Source organism: Phragmites australis, chromosome 10, assembly GCF_958298935.1.
Source record: "Phragmites australis chromosome 10, lpPhrAust1.1, whole genome shotgun sequence".
In the NCBI taxonomy this organism is placed as follows: Eukaryota; Viridiplantae; Streptophyta; class Magnoliopsida; order Poales; family Poaceae; genus Phragmites; species Phragmites australis.
Window position 1 is genome coordinate 32,694,717 of NC_084930.1, and position 25,954 is coordinate 32,720,670.

Here is a 25,954-nt window from a genome sequence, read left to right on the forward strand (position 1 = left end):
CTAAGGCGGTAGGCCCCGATGCCCTGCAAAAGGGCAAATATCCTAGGTGGACTCAGTAGAGAGTATCTAATGTAACTCGACATGTTTCAAGTCCCTAAGGCATGTTATGATTAGGAGCGACGCACTATTAAATAAATCTTTGTGCGAACTGTATATGTCACCTTTTTTTTTCTCGTCGTGTCGTCGTGGTTATATTTTTATGTAATATTTTCCACCATACGTATAATCTTATGTTTGTCGCCGTTTGCAACCTCATTGCCGCGTAATATGCTGCGAGTGCTTCACATATACAATTTGTTCACAAATATTGATTTTTTATCCTCCAAATAATACGTAGACTACTTCAAAATCTCGCTTCCCCAATATACCGTTTTCACTACTCTTTAATCATTTTAATTCCAAATTTTATAAAATACCTATTTCAAATATTGAGCAACATTTTCCAGTAAATTTTGAACTTAAAAAAAAAAATTGTCCTACCCGCCTATTGAGAGGATAGTTGGCATTGTACCCACCCTCTCATACCCGCCCCTGAGAGGGCGGTTAGCTGCCTTGCCGCTCTCTTAAAGTACGATTAGGTCACCCGCCCTCTCAGCCGGTGGTAAGGCTTTCTAACCGCTTTCTTAGAGGGTTGCAGTTCTTTCAGTGGGCTACAAACGCCTATTTTTTAATTATTGTGACGAGAAATCTATTTATTTAAATTTTTAATCGAAAAAATATATAAAAAAAACTCCGGCGGTCCCCTTGGCGAGCGCCCGCCTCCGGCGAGCCACATCCTTGCCGATCAATCACGGATCGTTTGCAGCAGCCGGAGCAGTGCGAGTACTCGTCTCGGACGGCTAGATAAGCGGAGTCTTCGTCGGGTAACCGTCTCCAGGGGCCATGGCCGCCGTGCTCCAGGTGTTTGGTGAAATGCCTCACCGATGCAGGCGGTGGTCGAGGGGTTGTCGGGCGCAAGCAATAACAAGCCTGTAGGCCGGCAGCTGGGCGTAGAGATGTCCGATGACGTCACAGGCAGTGCCCAACTGCCCGTGACGCATTGGCGCCGTTGGATCGGGTTGGCTTTGCGTCCAAGTTCCAACAGTCTTACGCTCCCAAATTGCGCTGGAGTCGCTCGATGAAATGCTTCACAGGTAAAGTACCTGTCTCCTTTCATGCCAACTACACGTCTACGCCCAAATGTTTCTTTAAACACTCGAATGGAAGCGTCACCTTCAAAAGGTTGGGGACGCGCTAGAGATGCTTGGTTTTGATCATCAAGCAAAATTATCTCTACAATATAAAACACGAGTCGTTCCTACATCATCTTCCTCAGCTCTTCTCCTATTTAATAAAAACCTTTAAAATTTTAATAATTTACTTACTTTTACCATCTATTCTCATTCTCTAGTCTCTCCATCTCATTACCAACTACGGATATAAAATCGGTTTTACTAATAAAAATAAATAAAGAAATTATGATATAAATTAGTGATAATCTTCTCATTTTTTTTATCTCATCTGGAATCAAACTACGGCATCGCTCCTAACGTATTTGTTCAGCGATACTCCTATGACACCCATTCTTTATACTTAAGTTTGTGTTTGATGTTATCACATCCAATATTTATGTAGTTATTGCAATGCACGAACAAAAATGATCGCTGAGTTGGTATTTTCTGGAAAATATCAATACCAGAATGGACCTCATCAAAAGTTCTAGTAAGGAAACACCCTGTATTTCCCAAGAGCTTCTTGATTTATTCTTATTTGTGTTGGCAACCAAACTTTTTGTACGGCAATTGGCAAACAACCAGATACAACCAAACAATCATGCGTCAGCTGTTCTTTTATTTGTGTTAACAATGCTCAGTGTTTGTTGAGCTGTGAAGTATATGGAGTCTCTTCAAGTTGCTATTTAGCTTTGCTTCAGTTTACATATTTAATCTGTGGTCTCGCCATCAGGCTACCTAATTGTTTAGAATTTATACTACATCATATGATTATTGGTTCGATATTGTGTGTTTTCTCTCTTGTTAAATAAATCTTATATCTTATTTAACAACAGAGATGCTTTGTTGCCGCGTATGATACGAGATAAGCCTTCTTATCTAGTGGCATTTTCTATTAGTTCTCTATGTTACGTAGTTGCTTTGCTTTTCTCCTTCTAGTATCTTAATATTACTATATGACGTTACCTGAGGTCCATACTGCTAAAATAGGAAGCACTACTAATCTGATCGGGACAGACGTACTTGTGTGGATAACATTCTACTCATGCAGTTGGTGGCTGTCCTAATTAACTGGAGTTGGATTTTTTTAACCAATCTTAAGTAGCAGGTTATTTATCATCAACCTATGCTTTACTTTCCCTACGATTTAACTGAAACATGTTGAATTGCACTATTGACTATTCCGTAGCTGTCTTCAGTCCTCTTTTCACGGTCTTATTGGGTTTACCTTTATATGTTTGACTTGGATGTGTATCTCTTGTATCACTATTCCATCATTGTGTATATTTAACAGACTTAAGGGCATCACTCTTTCAGCGTTATGTTTACATCATAACCTATGCTTCTCATTTTCCTCTTGAACTGCAGTATAACAACTGCACTTTTGCTAATTTTCTAGCTGTTGCCAGCCCTCTTTTATTGGTCCTGATTATTGGGTGGTTTTGTTTGTACTTGTTTGGTTTGGATGTGCACCTTTTGGGTTACTCTTATATCGTCTTCTATATTTGACAGACTTAAAGGTACCACGCTTTCAGGTTACTTTTAGATCATAACCTATGCTTTTTCTCCTTTTCATGTCGAGTTTCAATATTTCCAATTTGTTGGCTGTGCCAGCCTTTTTTTTTTCTTGGTCTTGCTTATTGGGAAAACTTTCTTGTATATGATTTGGTAGTTTATCTCACTCTTCCATCATCGTGTATATTTAACATCAACCTGCTTTTCTCCTTTTCTTGTTGAATGCAGTATTGTTACTTTCCTAGCTGGTGTTGCTTATTGGGTGATATTTTTGTATATTTTTGGTTCGGATGTGTTTATTTTGGGTCACTCCATCATCGTGTATATTTAACAGACGTAAGGGTATGACTCTTACAGCATTATTTTTGGATCAGTTGACCAATCCGTCTACCAATTACTGAGTTGGCTTATATCTAGAGAGAGCGACAAGTTGTCCTGACCATATAAGTATGAATTGGATCTTCTGGACAGGGACACTGTTGAGCACCACAGGAATATTATGTTTAGCTGAGAGATTATAGTAAATAACTTGATGTCAGCCTGTTTGGGATTCTGTTCATCAGTCATGAACGTAAGTCTCCGTGTTGTGTCATTGCCTTGTCATCAGCTAACACTGCAATCAGTTTTTTTTTTTTTTTTGAATTTACAATTCTGGTTTCCAATTGAATCTTACTGATAATTTAAAATAATTTTTTTTCTGGAATACACAGGAGAGTTGCGTATCGTTGAATTAAGTAGAAGAGGGTTTTATACAATAGGAACTACAAGCTCGGAGAATTTAAAATAATTAGGAAACTGTTATTTGAAATACTCTTATGCTGCTACATATTAGAATTTAGCAAACCTACGTCTTTTTTTCCGAAAGCGGGGTACCCCATTTCCATTATCAGAATAATAAAATCATCCACCGAACAAAGTTTATACTACTTTAGACACGAAGCAAGAGGATAAAAAATCATCCAAAAGAGATGAAAGTATCATCAATAGCGTGAAAAGGAAACGTACAAACTAAACATTAGACCATCACTAACAGACCAGAGCATAACCAAAATTATCCATATAACCACAGCAACGATAGAAGCACCTATTGACTCCTCATTCTCCTGGTCCAATTGACAAACTGATCATCGTCCTGTAGACGCAACACGTGACCAAGGGGGCTTGGGGCAGCTGGTGCTGAGCCAACATCGGGGACATAGATTGCAGCAGGTTATGTGTACCACAGATCAAATATTTCTTGCTCATATCTTTGAGAAGATCTGTCTAAAGATTTAACTGAAACACTAGGATGACAGATTAGTTTATTCTCAAAACATGCACTATTTCTAGCTTTCCAAATAGCCCAACATATGGCTGAAAAACCTATTGCAAAAAAGGTTTTTATCAATGTTCGCCAAAGATTCAATTTAGATATAGTAATGAGGTATGAAACTAGAAATAGTTCTAGCACCTAACCAGTTAGCCGCTAAACCCCAGACTTCCTTAGCAACAAACCTACGTCTTATAAATACCTAAGCAAACAAACTCCAACTGCAGAAGCATATTTGTATTCCCATTCTCTAAGTAAGACATGGAAGGCACTATCTTCAATCTGACTGAGGGTGCGGTGAGGAGTCTTCTGTGCAAGCTGGGCTGCCTTCTCTCCCATGAAAGTTGGTTGGTGCAGGGAGTCCGCAGAGATGTGCAATACATCAAGGATGAGCTTGAGAGTATGAATGCCTTCCTCCACACCCTCACCATGTCGGAGGGCCATGACGATCCAGTGAGAATCTGGATGAAGCAAGTGAGGGAGATTGCCTATGACGCCGAGGATTGCATTGATGAGTTCATCCATCATCTCGGTGAGCCATCAGGAATGGGCTTTCTTCGACGGTTGATCTGTATGCTCGGCACGCTTGTCTGTCGCCGTCGCATTGCCATCCAACTACAAGAACTAAAGGCCCGTGCCCGGGATGTTGGTGAGCGGCGCTCACGTTACGGGGTGGTGCTGCCAACTAAAGGCCCGTGCCCGGGATTGCCGAGGATTGCATTGATGAGTTCATCCATCATCTCGGTGAGCCCACGACTCTTCAGGCATGCATCTCGTCACATTGATCCACAGTTGCACGCTCTCTTTACAGAGGAGGCTCAGCTGGTGGGCATTGACGAGCCTAGGGATGCACTTGCAAGCTGGCTGATGGAAGATGATCCGCGGCTTCGTGTGCTGGCCATTGTTGGATTTGGCGGTCTCGGCAAGACCACACTGGCAAGGATGGTGTGTGAGAGCCCAACGGTGAAAGGCGCTGATTTTCACCTCTTTCCGTTGTTCATTGTGTCACAGACCTTCAACATCAGGACCCTGTTTCAGCACATGATAAGGGAGCTGATCCAGCGGCCACACGAGGCAATGGCAATAGCGGGAGGCAAGCATGGCCATTTCCTAGATGAAAACTTGGAGAAAATCGAAAGGCTTGAGGTTGCAGAACTGGCTAAGAAGCTCAGGCGATATTTACATGACAAAAGGTACACTAGCAGTTTTTGTTACATTTCTCCTCAGTAGTGGATCATCGTAATTTTTCTGTATTGCAAAAAAGGCGAATTGATTGGTTTATTAGTGCAACACAAATAATGCCAAGCCTTCTGAAAGTAGACTTACTCCCAATTTGCTATGATAAAAAACGTAAGTTCAGCAATGGCCTAGGGATTGGATCCTATGCTCTTACATCCAATGTGATACCTGTCTGGAAAAAGCAGAACATACATATCCTTCCCTGTACCTAGATTTGATTTGGAATTATCAACTGCCACAGGGCCACCTTGTTCTTTTGTTGCTGGTATCACTTTTTTTCTCAGGAGAACAGCCGGTCATTGCATTAAGAAGAAATGAGGTGTTGCTTTTACATCTTGGCATTCCCTCTCTTTTTTCTCATTGCTGGTATCACCTTTTAGTTGCATACTGGCTGATACCACTTTGAGCTGGCTGTTGACTGTAACTAAACTGTCAGAAAATGGCGATGTATTGTGAAATTGTCTGGTTAAAAGAATTAGGATTCTAAATTTTTCGTATTTTCCATTAGGGTGTGTAAGGATTATATGCTTTTTGGCCTTAAAACCCAGGATCATCCTTCGGATCAAGTTTCAGGAGTTTTTTAAATAATATTAATTTAATGGAAAATTGCAAAAATATTTTGTATTTTCAAAAATGCATATTTTGCAATTTTCCATTAAATGAATATTATTTTTAAAAAAAATCAAGTTTCAGCTGCTTGTAATAGTTCAAAAATATTGGATTCAGATGTGAACCAAGCAAAATCAGCTAATCAGATTTAGACGTTGTGATGGACAAATGATGTTTGATTTAATATGCTCTGTTTATTATATATGAGTTGGATCTAGGACAAGGCAAAAAAGTAGCCAGATAAGTGACAATGTCCACAGGAAAGGAAAACCTGCACGCAGAACAATGAGTGTCAAACTTCTTGTTTGCAAATCTTCCCTTTTTAACTAACGAAATGGAAAAATTTAGGGGTTGTTAGCTTTGAGTTAAGAACTTTTTTCCCATTGGACCTAAAAGTTTTATGCTTAGTCTACCAGCATCATCATAAAAAAAAACTTAGTTTGGTAACGCAAAAGAAAAATAAATAATTTCAGATCTGTAGCTATATCCCTAGCTTGTCAAGTCCCCTTATACTTTTTTTTTCATGCAGGTATATTATGATACTTGATGACATATGGACCATATCAGCGTGGGACAGCATCAGATGTGTACTGCCTGACAAGAAGATGGGTAGCAGGGTAATAATAACAACAAGGAATGAAGATGTGGCTAAAAGATGCTGTTCTCATCCTCAAGATTGGATTTACAAAATCCAGCAATTGTCAGATTCTACATCACGAGAACTATTCTTCAAGAGGATCTTTGGCTCTGCAGATAAATTACCAAATGATGAGTTGGAGGAAGTATCAAATTCCATTTTGAAGAAATGTGGAGGCTTGCCTTTAGCAATAACGAGCATCGGCAGCCTTCTCGCAAGCAAGACAAATAGAACCAAGCAGGAGTGGCAGAAGGTTTGTGATAACTTAGGCTCTGAACTTGAAAGTAATCCTACTCTGGAAGGTGCAAAGCAAGTCTTGACCTTGAGCTATGATGATCTACCCTACCATCTGAGGGCTTGCTTCTTGTATCTAAGCATTTTCCCTGAAAGTTATGTGATCAAGAGGGGACCTTTGGTGAGAAGGTGGATAGCTGAAGGTTTTGTTTGCCAAAGGCATGGATTAAGCATGGAGGAGGTTGCAGAAAGTTACTTTGATGAGTTTGTGGCCAGAAGCATTGTGCAGCCTGTGAGAATCGATTGGAATGGGAAAGTGAGGAGCTGCAGAGTTCATGAGATAATGCTAGAAGTCATCGTCTCCAAGTCACTTGAGGAGAACTTTGCATCCTTCTTATGTGACAATGGAAGCACATTGGTTTCCCATGACAAAATCCGTCGCCTATCCATCCACAGTAGTCACAATTTGGTTCAAAATATAAGTGCCAGTGTATCTCATGTTCGCTCCTTCACAATGTCATCTTCTGTCGAGGAAGTCCCATGCTTCTTTCCGCAGCTACGGCTGCTAAGAGTACTTGACATGCAAGGCTGCAGTTGCTTGAGCAGCAAAACTCTGAAGTGTATCTGCAATTTTTTCCAGCTGAAGTACCTAAGCCTCAGAAAGACCAATGTCTGCAAGTTACCACGGCGACTAGGAAATCTGAAACACTTGGAGACGCTGGACATTAGGGCAACACTGATCAAGAAACTGCCAGACAGTGCAAAAAACCTCTGTTGTATAAAGCATCTGTTAGTTGGGCACAAGGTACACCTTACAAGGATGGCCAGCGTGAAGTACTTAAACCCTTGCTCAGGTTTGGAGATGGGTCCTGGGGTGATCAAGAACATGGCAGCTCTGCAATCACTTGTCCATATAGTGGTCAAGGAGCAGTCTTTGGTGCTGTGGGAGATTGGACTGCTGCAAAAGCTAAGGAAGCTTAATGTTCTCTTCCACAATGTGGAAGTGAACTGGAAGGCATTCGTCGAGTCTTTGGGGAAATTGGCAAGTTCTCTTCGCTCACTCTCCATTCACATTCTAGATGAAAAGGAGCATAGCTCATCACTGGACATTCTAGATTCTGTAGAGTCACCTCCTCTACTCATCACCAGTTTTAGCCTCACGGGCAAGTTGGAGAGTCTACCTCCTTGGATATCATCGCTTCGAAGTGTGTCCAGGATTACTCTTCGTAACACTGGACTCCATGCCGAGGCCATCAAAGTTCTTGGAGATCTGCCAAATCTGCTCTTGCTCAACCTCTATCACAAGTCGTATGCTGATGGTGGCATAATTTTCCCCCACGGTAAATTTGCAAAACTCAGCATGTTCGTTATGGATGATCCGGAGAACATTGACAGGGTGCACTTCGAGGTGGGTTCAGTGCCAAATCTTGAGAGGCTAACATTGTCATTCCTACGAGAACCAAAGGATGGGATTTCGGGTATCGAGAATCTCCAGAAGCTGAAGGAGATAGAGTTCTTTGGAAACATCATATTGTCAGTGGTGAATAAAGTGGCATCATGCGTGAAGACACATCCTAATCATCCTAGAGTTATATGTGACAAAATGGAATATTGTAATTGAGTATGCTTAAGTAGAAAATACAACATTTATCAGAACTCCGGAAGTTTGTTAAGTGTTCTGGAAGCAGATAATTAGGCATGCCGCATGCCTGTTCGTTGAAAATAGTTTGAATTGCTTTAACCAATACAATCGCATGTAAGTAAGTTAAAATGTGCTATGAGTTAGTTTGCACCATGGTTAGTGCCCCTTTCTGGTAAGTGAAATCTTGATGGTAATTTTGTGATTTGTAGTGAGCCACGGTCCTCTCTATTGCATCTTGAAATCCTGAATTTTTTTGTTTCGAAAGGACTTTTTATTGAACCCCGGCTTCTACAGAAGCCAGATGAACCGATGTACACTTCGGAGCAACAAAAACATCCACGCAATTCTCCTGATTCTAGGACAACGAACCGGACTTTGACCAACAGACCAAACCAGGCCAAAACAAATTGTGCGACAACAGCTTCAGCAGAGCGATAGCCTCAACATCGTACCAGAAAAACGAAAATTCGTTTACGATCCCAACATTGTGCTATGAATGAGCTACTTGTCTCAGAATACAAAACATTCATGTTCTGACTGACAAAACAACTCATGTTTCTTGCGTATCATTCAAGAAGAAAGATACGGCTATGCACATCCCAGGTTCTGATTCGCAATTACACTCCATTATTTGAAGGTAGATACAAAGCATCTCCGCGGTGCTTTTCCACATACTGTCTCAGCTTACCACTAACTCCTCCCATTATTTGAAATCCTGATTATGCCTGAATAAAAGTAGTTTTTACATTGTTTGGGGTTATTTGAGCACTCTCACGAACATTGCTGACCTGATCATGATAAATCAAATTCTCACTTCTCGTTGTATGTTACTTTTGCTAACACGCGTGTTTGCCTGCAAGAAGTAGCTGCTTTGCTAGTGCATGAACCAGCTTAAGTTTGGATGAAGTGGCCAGTGCATTGGTGCATTTTTTCTGAAATGAAACGGGCATGAGAGCCACCTATTTATCTAAACTCATATAAAATTGATAAGTTATAACAGATCCGAACAATCTTCACCGTATATCTTAAACGATCCACAGTCAAAATTGGTCCTCCATCCTCTCCTTCTTAATTGTTTGAAAACATTCAATCAATTTGAAAACATGCAATTAATAGATGCTATTAGTATTAAAAAAGTATTAATATATAATTATTTCCTTCCATCTATAGGGTGTATTATCAGTTTTTTTGTTTTTCAATTATTTCTTTTCTCATGATTTTTTTACCATGTCATAATATTATAGATTTCATGTGTGTGGAATACATGCATGGTTGCTAATATTAAAAAATAAAAGTGAAATCCAGATAGGCAAAATACAACGGCAATCTTCACCGTACATCTTACACGATCGAATGATCCACAATCAAAGTTAGTCCTCCATCTCTTCTCCTCTCAATTGTTTGGAAACATGCAATCAATTTGAAAACATGCAATTAATAGACGCTATCAGTATTAAAAAATATTAATACATAATTATTTCCTTCTATCTATAGGGTGCATTATCAGTTTTTGTTTTTTAATTATTCCTTTTCCCGTGAATTTTTTTACCTATCATAATATTATAGATTTCATGTGTGTGGAGCACGTATGTGATTGCTAGTATTAAGAAAAACAAGAGTGAAATTCAGATAGACGAAATACAACGGCAAACCAGGCCAAAAAAACAACATGAAGGATTATTCTCATTCAGTGGTTCACCGGTGCGTGCATCACTGCACGAAATTCAAATTAAAATTACGGCCAGGGTGCGTTGCGGGCCGGTTTTTTATGATCCAATTAGAAGTACAAATTAATTAATCTAAAGGTATCTATCAATCTTTTTGGTTTAATTAATAATATATTTTTTAAATTAAGTATTTTTTAAAAAAAAATAGTATTATTAGTTGAACTCGTAAGCAGGGTCGACCCTCCAACGGTGGGTTGCTCTTGTTTGCGTTACGGGCTCGATGGGTTCGCGAAAATTTCGATCGCTCATTTGCTATCATATTTCACATGTATAGGTTCAGATTAGACTCGTATGCCACCGTCAGCAGAAATTATCATTTTTTAAAAGTGGCAAGGACAGTAATCAGAACTAAAAATCGAGTCCATAGCCCCTGCTCACGCGGCCGGGATAGTAATCAGAACTCAGAAATCGAGCCCATGGGTCAAAAAGATATTGATAAAAAAAACAAATGCTCCGGCGAGCAGGGGCGCCGGCGACCGGCTGCCTCCGGAGCGCCACACCCTTGCCGATCAAGTCCGAATCGTACGCAGCGGCCGGAGAAGTGCGGGTGATTTTCGAACGGTGTGGTTAGGCGGTGAATCCGTCAGGCGACCGTCCCCAGGGCGCCGTGGTCCAGGTGTTCGATGAAATGCCTTACCGAGCGTATGGCGTGGACGCTGGCTGCTATCCAGGGGCTGTGGGGCACGGGCGGTGACAAGCCTGACGGCGAGCAGCTGGGTGGATGGGCCAGTGTTCATAGTTGATGACGTTACTCGTTGGAATGCTTCAAAAGTCAGGTAACCTGTCTCCTTTCATGCCAACTACACCCAAATGTTTCATTATACTCTCCAATGGAATAATATCACCTTCACAAGGCTGGAGATGCTGGGTTTTGGTGTTATCTTTAGGCAGAATATTCAAATGTTACTGAGTTGGTTGATGTTGGTTGAAACTTGAAAGTTCAATGCAAAAATGGACCTCATCATCAAAAGTTCATGAAAATGCTCCTTTATTTCCCAGGAGCTTCTTCGATTTGTTTTTATGCCTTTCTGTTGGCAGCCAAATTTCTTGTTAGGCAGACAACTAGATAAAAATCAAATAGTCATGCACTCGTGCCTCAACCTGTTTTTAATATTTTTTGGAACCAGCGCTTGCTGCTTTTTTAAGCTGTTCAGTACATGGAACCTCTTCGAGAAACCTGCTCCCTGTCACTCTTTTGGACTTTTTAGCTATTTAGCTTTAATCTCTGGACCTTATTACATCAAACCAGATAATTGCTTTAGGTTTATACTACATCACATGGTTAACAATTCAATACTGCATGTTTTCTCTCTATTAACCATACCTTTTATCTCTTGTAACAATAGTGTTGCTTTGTTGTCACCACGTATATGAGTTGAGCCTTCTTATCCAGTGGCATTTTATTTAAGTTCTCTATTTTGTGCAGTTGCATGCTTTTTTCTCCTTGTAGCTTGTTAATCCCAGATTTATATGTGGCACTGAGATTCATACTGTTAAAATGAGATGTTTACTAATCTGATTGGGGAAAACATAGTAGTTTTGGGAATGTTTCATTCAGACAGTTGATGGCTATCTTGATTGTCTGGAGTTCATTTTTTTTTTACCAACCTTGAGTACCAGGTTATTCTTCATCAACATATGCCTTAATTTCCTTACACTTGACTAAATCATGTTGAGTTGCAGTATTGCCAATTTCCTGGCTGTTGTCAGTCCTCTTTTCTCGGTATTGCTTATTAGATGATTTTGGATGTATATGTTTGGTTTCGGTGTGTATCTTTTGTGTCACTATTCCATCATCGTGTATATTTAACTGACTTAAGGGTATCATGCTTTCAGAGTTATTTTAAGATCACAAAACCTATGGTTTTCTCTCTTTCTTTTTTTTGTATTGAATTGCAGTATTGCAAATTTCCTAGTTGTTGTTGATCCTCTTTTCTTGGCCTTGCTCATTGGGTGATTTTGTTTGTATTTGTTTATCTTTTGGGTTACCCTTCCATCATCATGTATATTCAACAGACTTACGGTACCACTCTTTTGGCATTATTGTTAATCACAATGTATGTTTTTCTCCTTTTCATGTTGAATTGCAGTATTGCCAGTTTCCTAGCTGTTGCTGTTCCTCTTGTCTTGGTCTTGCTTCTTCTGCAAATTTGTTCGATTTGGATGTGAATCTTGTGTGTCACTCTTCCAGCATGGTCTATATTTTAACATCAACCTGTTGGGGTGATTTGTTTGTATATGTTTGATTTGGATGTGTATCTTTTGGATCCCTCTTTCATCATCGTGTATATTTGACAAACTTAGGGTATCACTCTTTCAGTTTTAAATTTAGATCACAATTGACTAAACCATTTACCAATTGCCAAGTGGGCTTATATCTAGTGAGTGCGATAAGTTTTTTTTTTTTTTTTTTCTAGAATACGCAGGAGACGTGCGTATCATTGCATTAAGAAGGACCCGGAGGAGATAGGTCCGGAGGCCAAAAAAGGAAGTTAAATACAATGGACCCAAGGGACCACGGACGAAAAAAAGAAAGAGAGAAAGAAAGAAAGAAAGAAAGAAAGGAAGAGGGAAGGAAGAAGAACACGGAGGAAAGCAACAGGCAGAAACCAACTACCGCGAGAAGCACAGCTTAATGGATAGACCGAGAGCTACGCAAGTGAGCCAAAAGCGTAGCTAGGTGAACTGCTCCGGCTGCGCACCATTGCTCCGCCGCACTCCAGATGGAAGCCAACAACGAAGCGGTAGAAGAACGACTATTACTGAACACGATGCTGTTACGCGTCACCCAAATTGTCCAGGCAGCAAGGAGAATAAGAGAGTCCAATCCACGGCGCAAGTCCTTAACAACGCCACCACGCAAGTTGAGCCACCAATCACCGAAAGACGGTTGATCCAAAGGAGGATGAACTCCTAGCAGTCGCCACCAGATTTCCCTCGCCCAGACACAGTGGAGAAGCAAGTGGTCCGTCGTCTCCGGGAGCTGGGAACAGAACGCACAGGAGCCATCCGCCTGCAGCCCGTGGCGCCGCCGTCGATCAGCCGTCCACAACCTCCCTATCAAACCCTGCCAGGCAAAGAATTTCACCTTTCTGGGCGCCCAAGACTTCCAGATCAACTTCGCCCCAACGAAGAACTCGGAACCCTGGAAAAGCATCCTATAGGCGGAGCGGGCCGAGTACTCGCCAGTTGCGGTCCACCTCCACACCGGCCGGTCTACACCAGAAGAGAGATGGACAGAATCCAGCCGAACCCAAAGCCACATGTACTGGGCAAGCATGTCCAGATGGAGCGGCCCTGACAAGTCCCTGGTCCAACGCCGCCCACACAGAGCGTCAGCCACCGTTCTTGAGTTGAGCACCGACGGCGCAACGCAAGGGAGGAGAGCAGGAGCCAGAGAGCGAATAGACTTCCCGTCCAACCAAGCGTCTCGCCAGAACAGCGCTCTTCTACCATTGCCGACCTCCACGGTCGTCGAAGCGTCGAAGAGAGCGAGAACCTGGCGCTCATGCTGCAAAGGAAGAGAGCCCCACGGCCTATCCGGGTCTGTCCTCTGCCACCACAGCCAGCGCAAGCGGAGGGCCACCCCGGCACGTCGGAGATCAAGAATTCCGAGACCACCATAGTCCAGGGGCCGGCAAACCTTGGACCAAGCGACGGCGTTGCAGCCCCCGGAAGAGGTCCTCTCTCCGGCCCATAAGAAGGATTTTCTTATCCTGTCAACCTCCTTAATCGCCCAAAGCGGCACGGTAATGGACAGCATGATGTGCAGGGGCGTAGAGGACAGCACAGAACGCACCAGAGCCGCTCTGCCGGGTCTTGAAATCAGCTTAGCCTGCCAAGTCGGCAACCTGGCCGCCACCCTGTCGATTAAAGGTTGAAGATCACACCTACGGAGGCGGCCGGGAGACAGCGGGACACCCAAGTACTGCAGCGGAAAATCAGAAAGCCCGCAAGGAAGGAGTTCCCGGGCACGGCTGGTCTCCTCTTCAGAGCAGTTAAGCGAGGCCGCCGTGCTTTTGTTCAAATTAGTTCGGAGTCCAGAAGCTTCCCCAAAGAAGCGGAGGACGGCGAGATGGCCCAGAATATCTCGTCGAGACGGCGATAAGAAGAGCACAACGTCGTCCGCGTAGAGAGAGCACCGGTGCTTGATGCAGGCATGTCCAATTGGATCAACAACCCCGGCTTCCTCGGCTCTAACCAGGAGTTGAGACAAGGTGTCCATCACAATGATGAATAAGAATGGCGACAGGGGATCACCCTGCCGCAAGCCCCTGACATGCTGAATGGTCCGCCCTGGATACGAGTTGAGGAGAACACGAGTGGTAGAGGAGGCTAGAATACTCTCTATGCAGCTGCACCACCGCTGTCCGAAGCCTCTAGACCGCATAACCTCAAGGAGGAAAGGCCAGGACACTGAATCGAAAGCCTTAGAGATGTCGAGCTTCAGAAGGATAGCCGGGCGCCTAGACCGCTTCAGAACCCGAACCGACGAGTGCACGAATTTAAAGTTGTCATGTATGGAGCGACCGGCAATGAAGGCGCTCTGATTGTTTGACACCAACTGGCTAAGCAGCGGAGCGAGTCTGAGGGACAGAGCCTTCGAAATTATCTTGCCAAAGCTATGAAGGAGGCTGATGGGGCGGAAGTCGGACGGAGTTGTAGCCGGCTGAACTTTGGGCAGCAAAGAGATGAAAGCATTGTTGAGCTGTCTGAAACCCCGACGGTCGCCGACACCAACCGCGCACACCGCAGCAAATACATCTTCTTTGATGATGTGCCAAGCAGACTTGTAGAATTCCGCAGTATAGCCATCCGGACCGGGAGCCTTGTTAGCCTATACGTGTGAATTGGATCTTCTGGACAGGGACACTTTTTTCCTCAAACGCGCAAGAGGACTTCGTGTCATTATATTAAGAAAGTAAGCTAAACCATACAGAAACGCAAACCAAAGAAAAGGAAAGCGCACACACACACCCTTCGCACTTCTACAAGAGCAGAGGTGCCACACAATAGACTAAGCTGACCAAAGGCAACACCAGCTCATGGCATCAGGGAGCGCAGATCGCGCGTGCCGGCCGAGCACCACAACAGGGCCTCCTGTGAGAACTGGCGGAGCTTAATGGAGACCAAGGGGGGGCCTTGGCCCCTCCTTGTCATTAAAAACATACTTAGTAATGCACAGTAAATATGTATTTATCAAGTAATAAATTATTTTTTTACATAAGTTTGTTGATGAATCTTTTGAACCGGCCCCCTCTTAATTTTTGTTGAAGCTCCGCCACTGCCTGTGAGATCTCGCGTAACATCGATTGTGTGCTGGGAGAATCTCCATTAAACACACATCCATTGTGATGCTTCCAAATGTGCCAAATCACCAGGATGACCGACGAATTATGGACAGGGACATTGTTAAGCCCTGCAAAAATAATATGTTTTCGTGAGGAGACTATGGTAAACAAAGTTGAAGATAACTCGAGTTTTTATGTCAGCATGTTTTGGGATTTTGTTGGCTACAGCCATGAATGGAAATCTCCGTGCCGTGTCATTGCCTTGTCATCAGTTACTAGTCTACTACTGCATCAGTGTCATTTCCTTTTCTGCAATTTACTATTCTGGCTTCCAAGTGAAGCCTACTAGGAACTAGAAATAACCAGGAAACTGTGGTCTGAAATATTATAGTGTGCTACATAATAGAATTTAGCCAACCAAATGTCTTAGATATTTGTGCCCTATGAAACCTTACTCGGTAACTCCAAAGGCAGAAGCATTTGGACTTCCATTCTCCATAGAACATATGGAAGGCGTTATCTTCAGTTTAACTGAGGGCGCAGTAAGAAGTCTTCTGTGTAAGCTTGGCTTCCTTCTCTCCCAGGAAAGTTGGTTTGTACAGGGCGTCCATCGGGAGATGCAATACATCAAGGATGAGCTTGAGAGTATGAATGCCTTCCTCCGCACCCTCACCGTGTCGGAGGGCCATGACGATCAAGTGAGAATCTGGATGAAGCAAGTCAGGGAGATCGCATATGATGCCGAGGACTGCATTGATGAATTCATCCATCATCTTGGTGAGCCATCAGGTATGGGCTTCCTTAGTTGGTCAATTTTTGTGCTTGGCAAGCTAGGCTACCGTCGTCGTGTTGCCATCCAGCTACAAGAACTAAAGATCCGTGCCCGGGATGTTGGTGAGCGGCGCACGCGTTATGGGGTGGTTCTGGCAAAACACGTGCGTCGAGGAGCTAGCCCGCAACTGGCCAGGCATGCGTCTCTACATCTTGATCCTCAGTTGCATGCTCTCTTTACAGAGGAGGCTCAGCTGGTGGGTATTGATGAGCCCAGGGATGCGCTTGTAAGCTGGCTCATGGAAGATGATCTACAGCTTCGTGTGCTGGCCATCGTTGGATTTGGTGGCCTAGGCAAGACCACGCTGGCAAGGATGGTGTGTGAGAGCCCAGTGGTGAAAGGCTCTGATTTTCAGTGCTGTCCATTGTTCATTGTGTCTCAGACCTTCAATATCAGGACCCTGTTTCAGCACATGATAAGGGAGCTGATTCAGAGGCCTCACAAGGCAATGGCAATATCAGGAGGCAAGCATAACCATGTAACAGAGGAAAACTTGGAGGGAATGGAAAGGTTGGAGGTTGTAGTACTGGCTGAGAAGCTGAGGCGATATTTGCAAGACAAAAGGTACATCATCAGTTTTTATGTATATCTATTTTTTTCCCCTGGTAGTGGACCATTATATTTTTTCTGTTTCGGAGAACAATTACGACCAATTTTTCAGAAAGAAAAAACTTAATAAGTTCAGTAATAGCTTAGGAATTGGACCCTATGCTCTTAAATCCAGTGCGATACCTGTCCGGGAAAACAGAAGATACATATCCCTCCTTTTGCCTGGACTCGATTTGGAAAGTGAACTGACACATTGTTCTTTTCTGTCGCTGACTTACTGGTTTGGTTTTTAGTTGCATACTGACTTATGCCGCTTTCAGGTGGCCGTTGATTGGAAATGTCATGTGAAATTGTGTATTGTCTGGTCAAAAGAAAAAGGTTTCTTTGTTTTCATATTTTCTATTAGGATGTGTAAGGATCATATGCTTCTTCCCATTAAAACCCAACATCATCCTCTTCCTTCAGAATAAGTATCAATTGCCAATAATAATTTGACATATTGGATTCAGATATGAACCGTGCAAATTCAGCAGACTGGCTTTAAGCGTTGTGATGGGCAGGTCATGTGTAATATTTTATATGCTCTGTTTATTATTTATGAGTCTTATAAGGTCCAATACGTGAGGCATGTGCTTGAAGAAAGAAGAGGAAAGTCAAAAAGTAGTCGGACAAGTGACAATGTCTACTGAGAAAGGAAAACCTGCATGCAGAACAATGCAGGAGTGTTAACCTTTATGTTTGCAATTCTCCCTTCTTGACCGACGAAAAGGAAAGGAGGAGGGGTTGCTATCCCTGGGTTAACCTTTCTTTTTCCTATTGGACCTAAAAGTAGCATGCTTAGTCTAGCTCTACCATCATCATCATACAAAACTTTAGTTTGGTAAGGGAAAAGAAAATTAAATAATTTCAGGTTTGTCACTACTCTCCTAGCTTGTCAAAATTCCTTATATTTTTTAATTGTTTCTTGTAGGTACATTATTATCCTTGATGACATATGGACCATATCAGCGTGGGAGAGCATCAGGTGTGCATTGCCTGCAATAAGAAGGGAAGCAGGGTAATAGTAACCACAAGGAATGAAGATGTTGCCAAAACATGCTGTTCGTGTCCCCAAGATTGGATTTACAAAATCCAGCGATTATCAGATGCCACATCACGAGAACTATTCTTCAAGAGGATCTTTGGCTCTGCAGATAAATTACCAAACGGTGAGTTGGAGGAAGTATCAAATTCCATTTTGAAGAAATGCGGAGGGTTGCCTTTAGCAATAATGAGCATCGGCAGCCTTCTCGCAAGCAAGACAAATAGAACTAAGCAGGAGTGGCAGAAGGTTTGTGACAACCTAGGCTCTGAACTTGAAACCAATCCTACTCTGGAAGGTGCAAAGCAAGTCTTGACCTTGAGCTATGATGATCTACCCTACCATCTGAAGGCGTGCTTCTTGTATCTAAGTATTTTCCCTCATAATTATGTGATCAAGAGGGGGCCTTTGGTGAGAAGGTGGATAGCTGAAGGTTTTGTCAGTCAAAGGCATGGATTAAGCATGGAGCAGGTCGCGGAAAGTTACTTTGATGAGTTTGTGGCCAGAAGCATTGTGCAGCCTGTGAGAATTGATTGGAATGGCAAGGTAAGGAATTGCAGAGTTCATGATATAATGCTGGAAGTCATCGTATCAAAGTCACTTGAGGAGAACTTTGCATCCTTTTTATGTGATAACGGGAACTTATTGGCTTCCCATGACAAAATTCGTTGCCTATCCATCCACAGTAGTCACTCTTTGGTGCAAAAAACAAGTACCAGTGTATGTCATGTTCGCTCCTTCACAATGTCTGCTTCTGTAGAGGAAGTCCCATTCTTCTTTCCGCAGCTAAGGCTGCTAAGAGTGCTTGACATGCAAGGCTGCAGTTGCTTGAGCAACAACACTTTGGAGTGTATCTGTAATTTTTTCCAGCTAAAGTACCTAAGCCTCAGAAACACCAATGTCTGCAAGTTACCGCAGCTACTTGGAAATCTGAAACACCTAGAGACGCTGGACATTAGGGCAACACTCATCAAGAAATTACCAGCCAGTGCAAAGAACCTCAGTTGTATAAAGCATCTGCTAGTTGGGCACAAGGTAGAACTTACAAGGACAGCCAGTGTGAAGTACTTAAGACCGAGCTCAGGTATAGAGATGGCTCCTGGGGTGGTCAAGAACATGGCAGCTCTGCAATCACTTATCCATATAGTGGTCAGGGAGCAGTCTTTGGTTCTGCAGGAGATTGGTCTGCTGCAAAACCTAAGGAAGCTTAATATTCTCTTCCGCAACGTTGAAGTGAATTGGAAAGCGTTTGTCGAGTCTCTGGGGAAGTTGGCGAGCTCTCTTCGCTCACTCTCCATTCACATTCTAGATGAAAAGGAGCATGGCTCATCAATGGACATTCTAAATTCTGTAGAGTCACCTCCTCTACTCGTCACCAATTTTAGCTTCAGGGGCAAGTTGGAGAGTCTACCTCCTTGGATATCATCGCTTCGAAACGTGTCCCGGTTCACTCTTCGTAACACTGGACTCCATGCCGAGGCCATGGAAGTTCTTGGAGACCTACCAAACCTGCTCTACCTGAAGCTGTATCACAAGTCATATGCTGATGACTGCATAGTCTTTCCCCTCGGTAACTTTACAAAACTCAGCATGTTGGTTATCGATAATCTGGAGAACATTGACAGGGTGCACTTCGAGGAGGGTTCAGTGCCAAATCTTGAGAGGCTAACATTGTCATTCCTACGAGAACCTAAGGATGGGATTTCTGGTCTTGAGAACCTCCAGAAGCTTAGAGAGATAGAGTTCTTTGGCAACATCATATTATCTGTGGTGACTAAAGTGGCATCCTGCGCGAAGGCACATCCAAATCATCCTAGAGTTATTGGTGACAAATGGAATATTGTAACGGAATACGCTTAAGTTGCTAACACTACGCAAGACTTATCAGAAGCTTGATAGATATATTAAGGTAGTAGCTAGTCGGTCTTGCGTACGTCGAGAGTAGTTTGTATTACTCATTATAAGCAAAGCAATAGCCTGTACGATAAATGTAGTATAGTCCATTGTGCACTTTATGAGTTAGCGAGAGTACTATATACATGCTTGGGTCTATTTTAGCAATCTGACGGGCATATCTGAATTGATCATGGTCGGTCAAATTGACAGATTTAGCCGGCATACTTATTTGCCTGTACGATGAAGCTGCCCTGCTGGTGCATGAGGCTGTGATTGTTAAAGTATTTTATAACGTTTTTTTAACTAAGGAGTTTTTGATTTTGTGATTGGTGCATGAATTTCAACTGAATATTACGACCATGATTCAGCTGGTGAGGCACCTGCAATGATGAGTGCGCCTTTCTTTTATGGGTAACTCACCCTCCCTTTATATATTATCAGCTCTCTTTTTTGCCAAAAAGATTTGTCAACCTGTTTCTCATGTAACCCGTGTTTTTATCAGGTACTGAGAAGAAGGACGGCATCATCAAAGAAGGACTTGAGCATCATCAAAGTCCGTGTTTTATCAGGTACTTGGTAGTTGGATCGACCATACATGATGTACAAGGACTTGAGCAGCGGCAGCACGGGCGCCCAGGGAGAATGGGCCGTGAACGGGGCTCCCTGACTTGGCGCCTCCACCGGATCAATTTGATGCGTCCAAGCCCAACACCGAGGAAGGCCAGGGATTTTTTTTATTTTTATATTTCAAAAATTAAAAAATTGCAAAACTAGACGTTCATTTGGAAAAATTGTAAAAATAGACTACTATCGCCCGTGGGAAGGGCGACGATGTTTAAAAAAGTAAAAATGCCATCTTTCCAATTGACGATAGGTTAAAAAATAAAAAGACATTACGTTCTATAGCTCTCAAAATTCGAAACATTGTCGAAATAGTCCTGAAAAAATTTAAAAAAAATATGTTATAGAGGATACTATAATCTATCTTTAAAAAAATCAACTCAAACAATTACTTTTACAACGAGAAACAAAAAAGATTGTGTACAATTGTCTTTTTTTTTTCTCATTGTATAGATTATATTTTTGTGTGGAATTTTTTTTACATCTAGATCATAGTATCCTGTACAACATATTTTTTTCAGAATTTTTTATAACTATTTTGATAATTTTTTGAATTTAAAGAGCAATAGAATGTAGTGTTTTTTTACCTATCACGTGCTGGAAAGGCGATATCTTTAATCTTTTAAACATATAGTACGTTGGAAGAACTACATGCGAGAATAACCTATTTTTACAAGTTTTGCATTTTTTTATTTTGAAATATAAAAATTAAAAAACAAGCGGAAGGCCAGCACACTGCAGGCCCAAGGCACCAATCCATTTTTCAAAATTAAAAAAATTAACCTATTAAGAAATATTGTCATTTTTATTTCTCTCCACCTAGTCGATGGCGCGTCGTGCCAGGAAAACACATGGCCCACCTCTGAAAGTGCCTAGAGGGGAGTGAATAGGGCTTTTCTGAAATTTAAAATTAAAAACAGCGGATTAAACTGCCGGTACTCCGGTAAAGTCCGGATACTCCGGTATGGTCCGGAGTATCCGGTCTAGTCCGAAGTCTCCGGCCTGACAGAAAATTTCAGAATAAATTTGAACTAAAGGCCACAGCTAGATTCTAAGAATTGCACTAGGTCAAGTAGATATTACTAAGCTAGAATAACAATTAAAATTAGCAAGATTGATACTATAGCAATTTAAATGATAAATTACCAAATGCACACGATCAAGTAAGTTTAACATGTAAGAACACGAGAATATATCCCGGAGTTCGGTCACCTCACAAAGAAGTGCCTACGTCTCCGTTGAGGAGCTCACAAAGAGCCGGGTCTTCTCCAACCCTATCCTCTTCTAGCGACCACAAAGATCAAGCTAGAAATTCTTACTCAATATGAAGATGCTTACAAACTTCCCGAGGCACACCACAAGTTTTGGGTGCTCTTCGGGCGACTCCTTTCCTTCTAGAAACCCAAAGCTTCAAAGGAGATGATCGCAGTAAATGCTCGATGAAGAAATCAATGCTCAAGTGGCTTGAACCCTCTCCAAACACACACTCTCAAATTTGTGCAAATTTGGCTCTAGAGATGAGTGGAGGGGCTTTGAATGCTCTTAAAGTGCTCAAGAGGTCTCAAGGAAACCAGCCACAGTAAGCTCTAAATGCTATGGAGAGAGGGGGCATTTATAGCTCTTACCGGAGTATCCGGTTTTACTGTTTTTGTCAGAGCTTACCGGAGTATCCGGTGTACACCGGAGTCTCCGGTCCTAATTCCAAAAACGGCGTCAGAACGGTCACGAACGTGTCAGAACTAGCCGTTACAGTTCTGTTTAATTACCGGAGTCTCCGGTGAACACCGAAGTCTCCGGTCCTGACAGATTTTCCAAAACAGACTAAGTTCGGAGACTAGCCGGATCCTCCGGCATCTCCAGGTACCGGAGTATCCGGTGAACACCGGAGACTCCGGTCTTTACTTCTTTTTAACAAAAAGATTAAAAGCTAACCGAGAGCCTCTGCCGGAGTCTACCTCGGAGACTCCGACTGCACACTAAACATTTTACCGGAGTATCCGGTGTACACTGGAGACTCCGGTCTTTTTCTTGAAAAGATTAAACCGTAACCGAGACTCTCTGCCGGAGGCTAACTCGGAGACTCCGACTGAACGCTGAGTACCGGAGTATCCGGTGAACACCGGAGACTCCGGACTCTGAAGATTTTCAGAAAGAGTTTCGTGTCCGTGAGTGAATGTGTCTCTCAACTGGGTGATTCTAAAGGATCTCTTGAGCATTGAGACACTAATCAAGCAAATGAATCCAACCATCTAGGAAAAAATCTATCCTAGACTCAATTTCAAAAGTAAAAAGAATTTAAGTTCTATCTTGTATCCTTCGTTGATTCTTCAATTGTTTCGACGGGCGTCAAACGTCATTTACCTTCACAACTAATGCTCATACCTGTTTAATACTCACAAAGCATGGTAGTTCTTTAATCGTTTTGTCATCAATAAGCCAAAACCCACTTAGGGGGCCTAGATGCACTTTCAATCTCCCCTTTTTTGGTGATTGATGACAACCCGATTAAAGTATACACAAGGATATATGAAAAAGGTTTTGAATTCTAGAAGATATGGTAAGCTCCCCCTAAATGTGTGCATTGTTTTAAACGAAGTTAAACAACAATGCATTTATTTAGGAATTTGAATCCACAAGAGCTCCCCCTATATCCTAGAATCCGTGGGATGCAAAAATTTATGATAAGACATAGAGCACATAAAACTAATGAAAGTACAACAACCATCATACTAACATAAAAGGTCTTATGAATTTAGATAACACAAGGTTCATCACAAACAAGAATCCAATTGTCCAACGGCGAAAGAAATTAAAGGAGATTAAAACTAAGAAAACTAAGAGAAAGGATAACTATCTCTCCCCCTTTGGCATCAAGTACCAAAAAGAGAGAGCCTACTCGCTGCTACCATCTTCCTCATCATCTTCTTCCTCGTCTTCACTTCCTTCGTTGCCGTCAGAGGAATAATCTTGAGCTTGTTGTTGAGAACTCTCGGCAGCTGCTTGAGCTTCATCATACCATGCCCAAGGGTTCTCAACCTCAAAAGGTGCACTCTCCGCTTCATCTGACTCAATAGGAGAGCAAGGAGGTTGGAGATTCATGGATGTGTACATTTGTTTCTGACGATTCTCCATTTTCCTTAAGCGAGCACCTTGATCCTTGATTTGAGTGGCATTGTGAGTGCAAATCTTGAAAATTACTTTGAGAGCACTCTTGATAAATGATGACCCTCTTGGAGGAGCGCGTCTCGAGGCAAACGGTCTCGAGCTAGGAGGAGCACGAGGAGGTGATGGAGATGGGGAGGGAGCTCGAATGTTCAAAGGCCTCATTCTGTATGGTTCATGCTTAATCTCTTTTACAAAAGTCTTCTTGGATATCCTTTCAATGATAAACATGAGATAAGGGGCATATCCATAACTTTTTATGGGTGACTTGGATGTAAAAATAATTTCCTCCCAAAGAAAGTGAGCCACGCTGAAAGGAGCATGATCATTTGACATGGCTGCAAGGAGATTTCTGGAGATACTTTGAACTGTTGTTGCATCTCCACTCTTGGGCGCCAAGGTGAGCTGGAATAGGGAGTTCAAACATTGATAGAAAGGTCTCATCCCCGTGAGCTTTCCGAACTCAACTCGTCCATGATTTAGATACATGAACCCAATTTCTTCCAATGTCAGCTGATTCTCATTGTGAATTTGATCCTTGAAAGTATCTCTGGCATCTAGATGGAAGTAGTGAGCAAAGCCTCTGAAACTGATCCTGTATTTGACTCCCTCTGTCATCCAGTGCATAATGGGATTTTCACATCCCTCAAACCACACTGTGGCATAGAATTGTGCGATAACCTCCTCGCACCAATCATACCTGAAGGCCATAATATTTTTTACCCTTTTGCTCTCACAGGCTGCAATCACTTCAGTGAACACCGGGTCGTTCTTCCTGGCCATATAATCCCAATCAATCCATTGCATGGGAGTAATAGGCTTCTTCTTGGCCAAAATTACTGTCTCATAGAAGTCTGCCTGAAAATCATTCCAGAAACGATAATCGGCAACATTCTTCTCAAAATCATATGGGTTGTTCAACCTTTCACTAACAACCCTTGATATATTCTTCATGTAGTTTACTGTCCTTTTTGGAGCATCAACAACAGAAGCAGTTCTCCAGGGTCTGTGAAGCTTTAAGGGTCCAATGACTTCATCAGCTTGTTCTTCTTCATTATCCTCGGATTCAGATGAGTTATCTTGTGCAACACCTTTGCCTCTTTCTTCAGTAGAAGGTATGCTTCCTCGACCTCTTCCTGCAGTTACTTTGGCTGGCCCCTTTCCCCTTGCAGACTCTCGGCCTCGCATAGCTTGAGATTTAGTTCTGCAGATTGTCACAAGGTCCCTGTCATAACTTCCAGCAACTCCGCCTTCCTCAATGTGAACACCACCACTTGCGGCTATTTTGTGGACTCTTTCACCGCTAGCATGGCCGCTTCCACTATCTTCCGATTGGGCAGGAGCACTTGATTCTTGAGCACGGGGGTCACTTCTTTGTTTCTTTTTCCTCTTGAAAGTGCGACCCTTCTCAAAACGGTCTCCAGCCATTGCAAGAACACCTAGAAGAAATGGAATGAACAAAGAATTTGAGGAGTAAAAGATTGGACAGGAAAAGCTGAAACTTCATGCTAATACCGGAGTATCCGGTGTACACCAGATACTCCGGTCGGCCCCGACAGAAAACCTAACCAGCTAGGGTTTGGGAGATATGGCTAACTAGAGATGAAACAAGTTTGGGAATGGGTTCTAGAGGGTACTAGGAACTATTCTACCAAAGGAAAATAACTCTAGACAAGAGCATTGAGAGATCAAAAAGATTGTTGAAAACGGTACCTTTGAGCTCAAATCCTCCGGGGATTTTTGAGAATAGGGATCTCCGGAGATTCCGGCCTTTAATCCAAGTGAGAAACGTAGCAAGACTTGAAGATTCTTGGGTTCCTCTCAAAATCGCCGGAGAGAAGGTTGTTTGGAGAGAGGACAAGAGAATAGATGGGAAAAGATAACTGTTCGGGCTGGGGGAATATATAGAATACTGGAGACACCGGAAACTCCGATGTAGACCGGAGAGTCCGGTCCTGACACTTTTACCGGAGACTCCGGTGGAGACCGGAGACTCCGATCCTGACACTTGTACCGGAGACTCCGATGAATACCGGACTATCCGGTAACTAGAAACAGAATGGAATACAGCTGAGGCTGTGAACAGTGTCAGGTCCGGATACTCCGGTGAACACCGGACATTCCGGGACCTGGAACTGTCACAGCAAGATTTGGAGCTGAAGAATGGGGAAAAGGATTTTCTGGAAGGAAGATGTTGGACAAGAGGATTAATTTGTCAAATGTGATCAGCCAATCAAGCATCATTACATAACTATGATCACAAGTTACAAATTATGATCGAGAGACCAAGAATCCAAATAATTTTGAGAAAAACACTCAAAATGCAGTTTTCGCAAACTCTTAACTAGGAAAGCTATAAATCTATAACAAGCAAGTGTATGCAACAGTTCAAGCCACGT

General features: G+C 42.6%; 1 protein-coding gene and 1 pseudogene across 2 annotated transcripts; both read left to right on the forward strand.

The window, feature by feature from the left end:
- The first annotated feature begins 1,395 nt into the window (after positions 1-1,395).
- LOC133930823 (disease resistance protein Pik-2-like) lies at positions 1,396-8,590 on the forward strand. Of its 2 annotated transcripts, XM_062377582.1 has the most exons (3): positions 4,657-4,779; positions 4,847-5,228; positions 6,413-8,590. In XM_062377582.1, exons 2-3 carry the CDS (start codon positions 4,903-4,905, stop codon positions 8,373-8,375), a joined length of 2,289 nt encoding a protein of 762 aa, XP_062233566.1. In that variant the 5' UTR covers positions 4,657-4,779; positions 4,847-4,902; the 3' UTR covers positions 8,376-8,590. The 2 variants fall into 2 exon arrangements, with proteins under 2 accessions (XP_062233565.1, XP_062233566.1); XM_062377581.1 differs by having other exon boundaries at positions 1,396-5,228.
- Positions 8,591-14,961: 6,371 nt separating this feature from the next.
- Positions 14,962-20,149, forward strand: LOC133930825 (disease resistance protein PIK6-NP-like; annotated as a pseudogene).
- Positions 20,150-25,954: the final 5,805 nt, after the last annotated feature.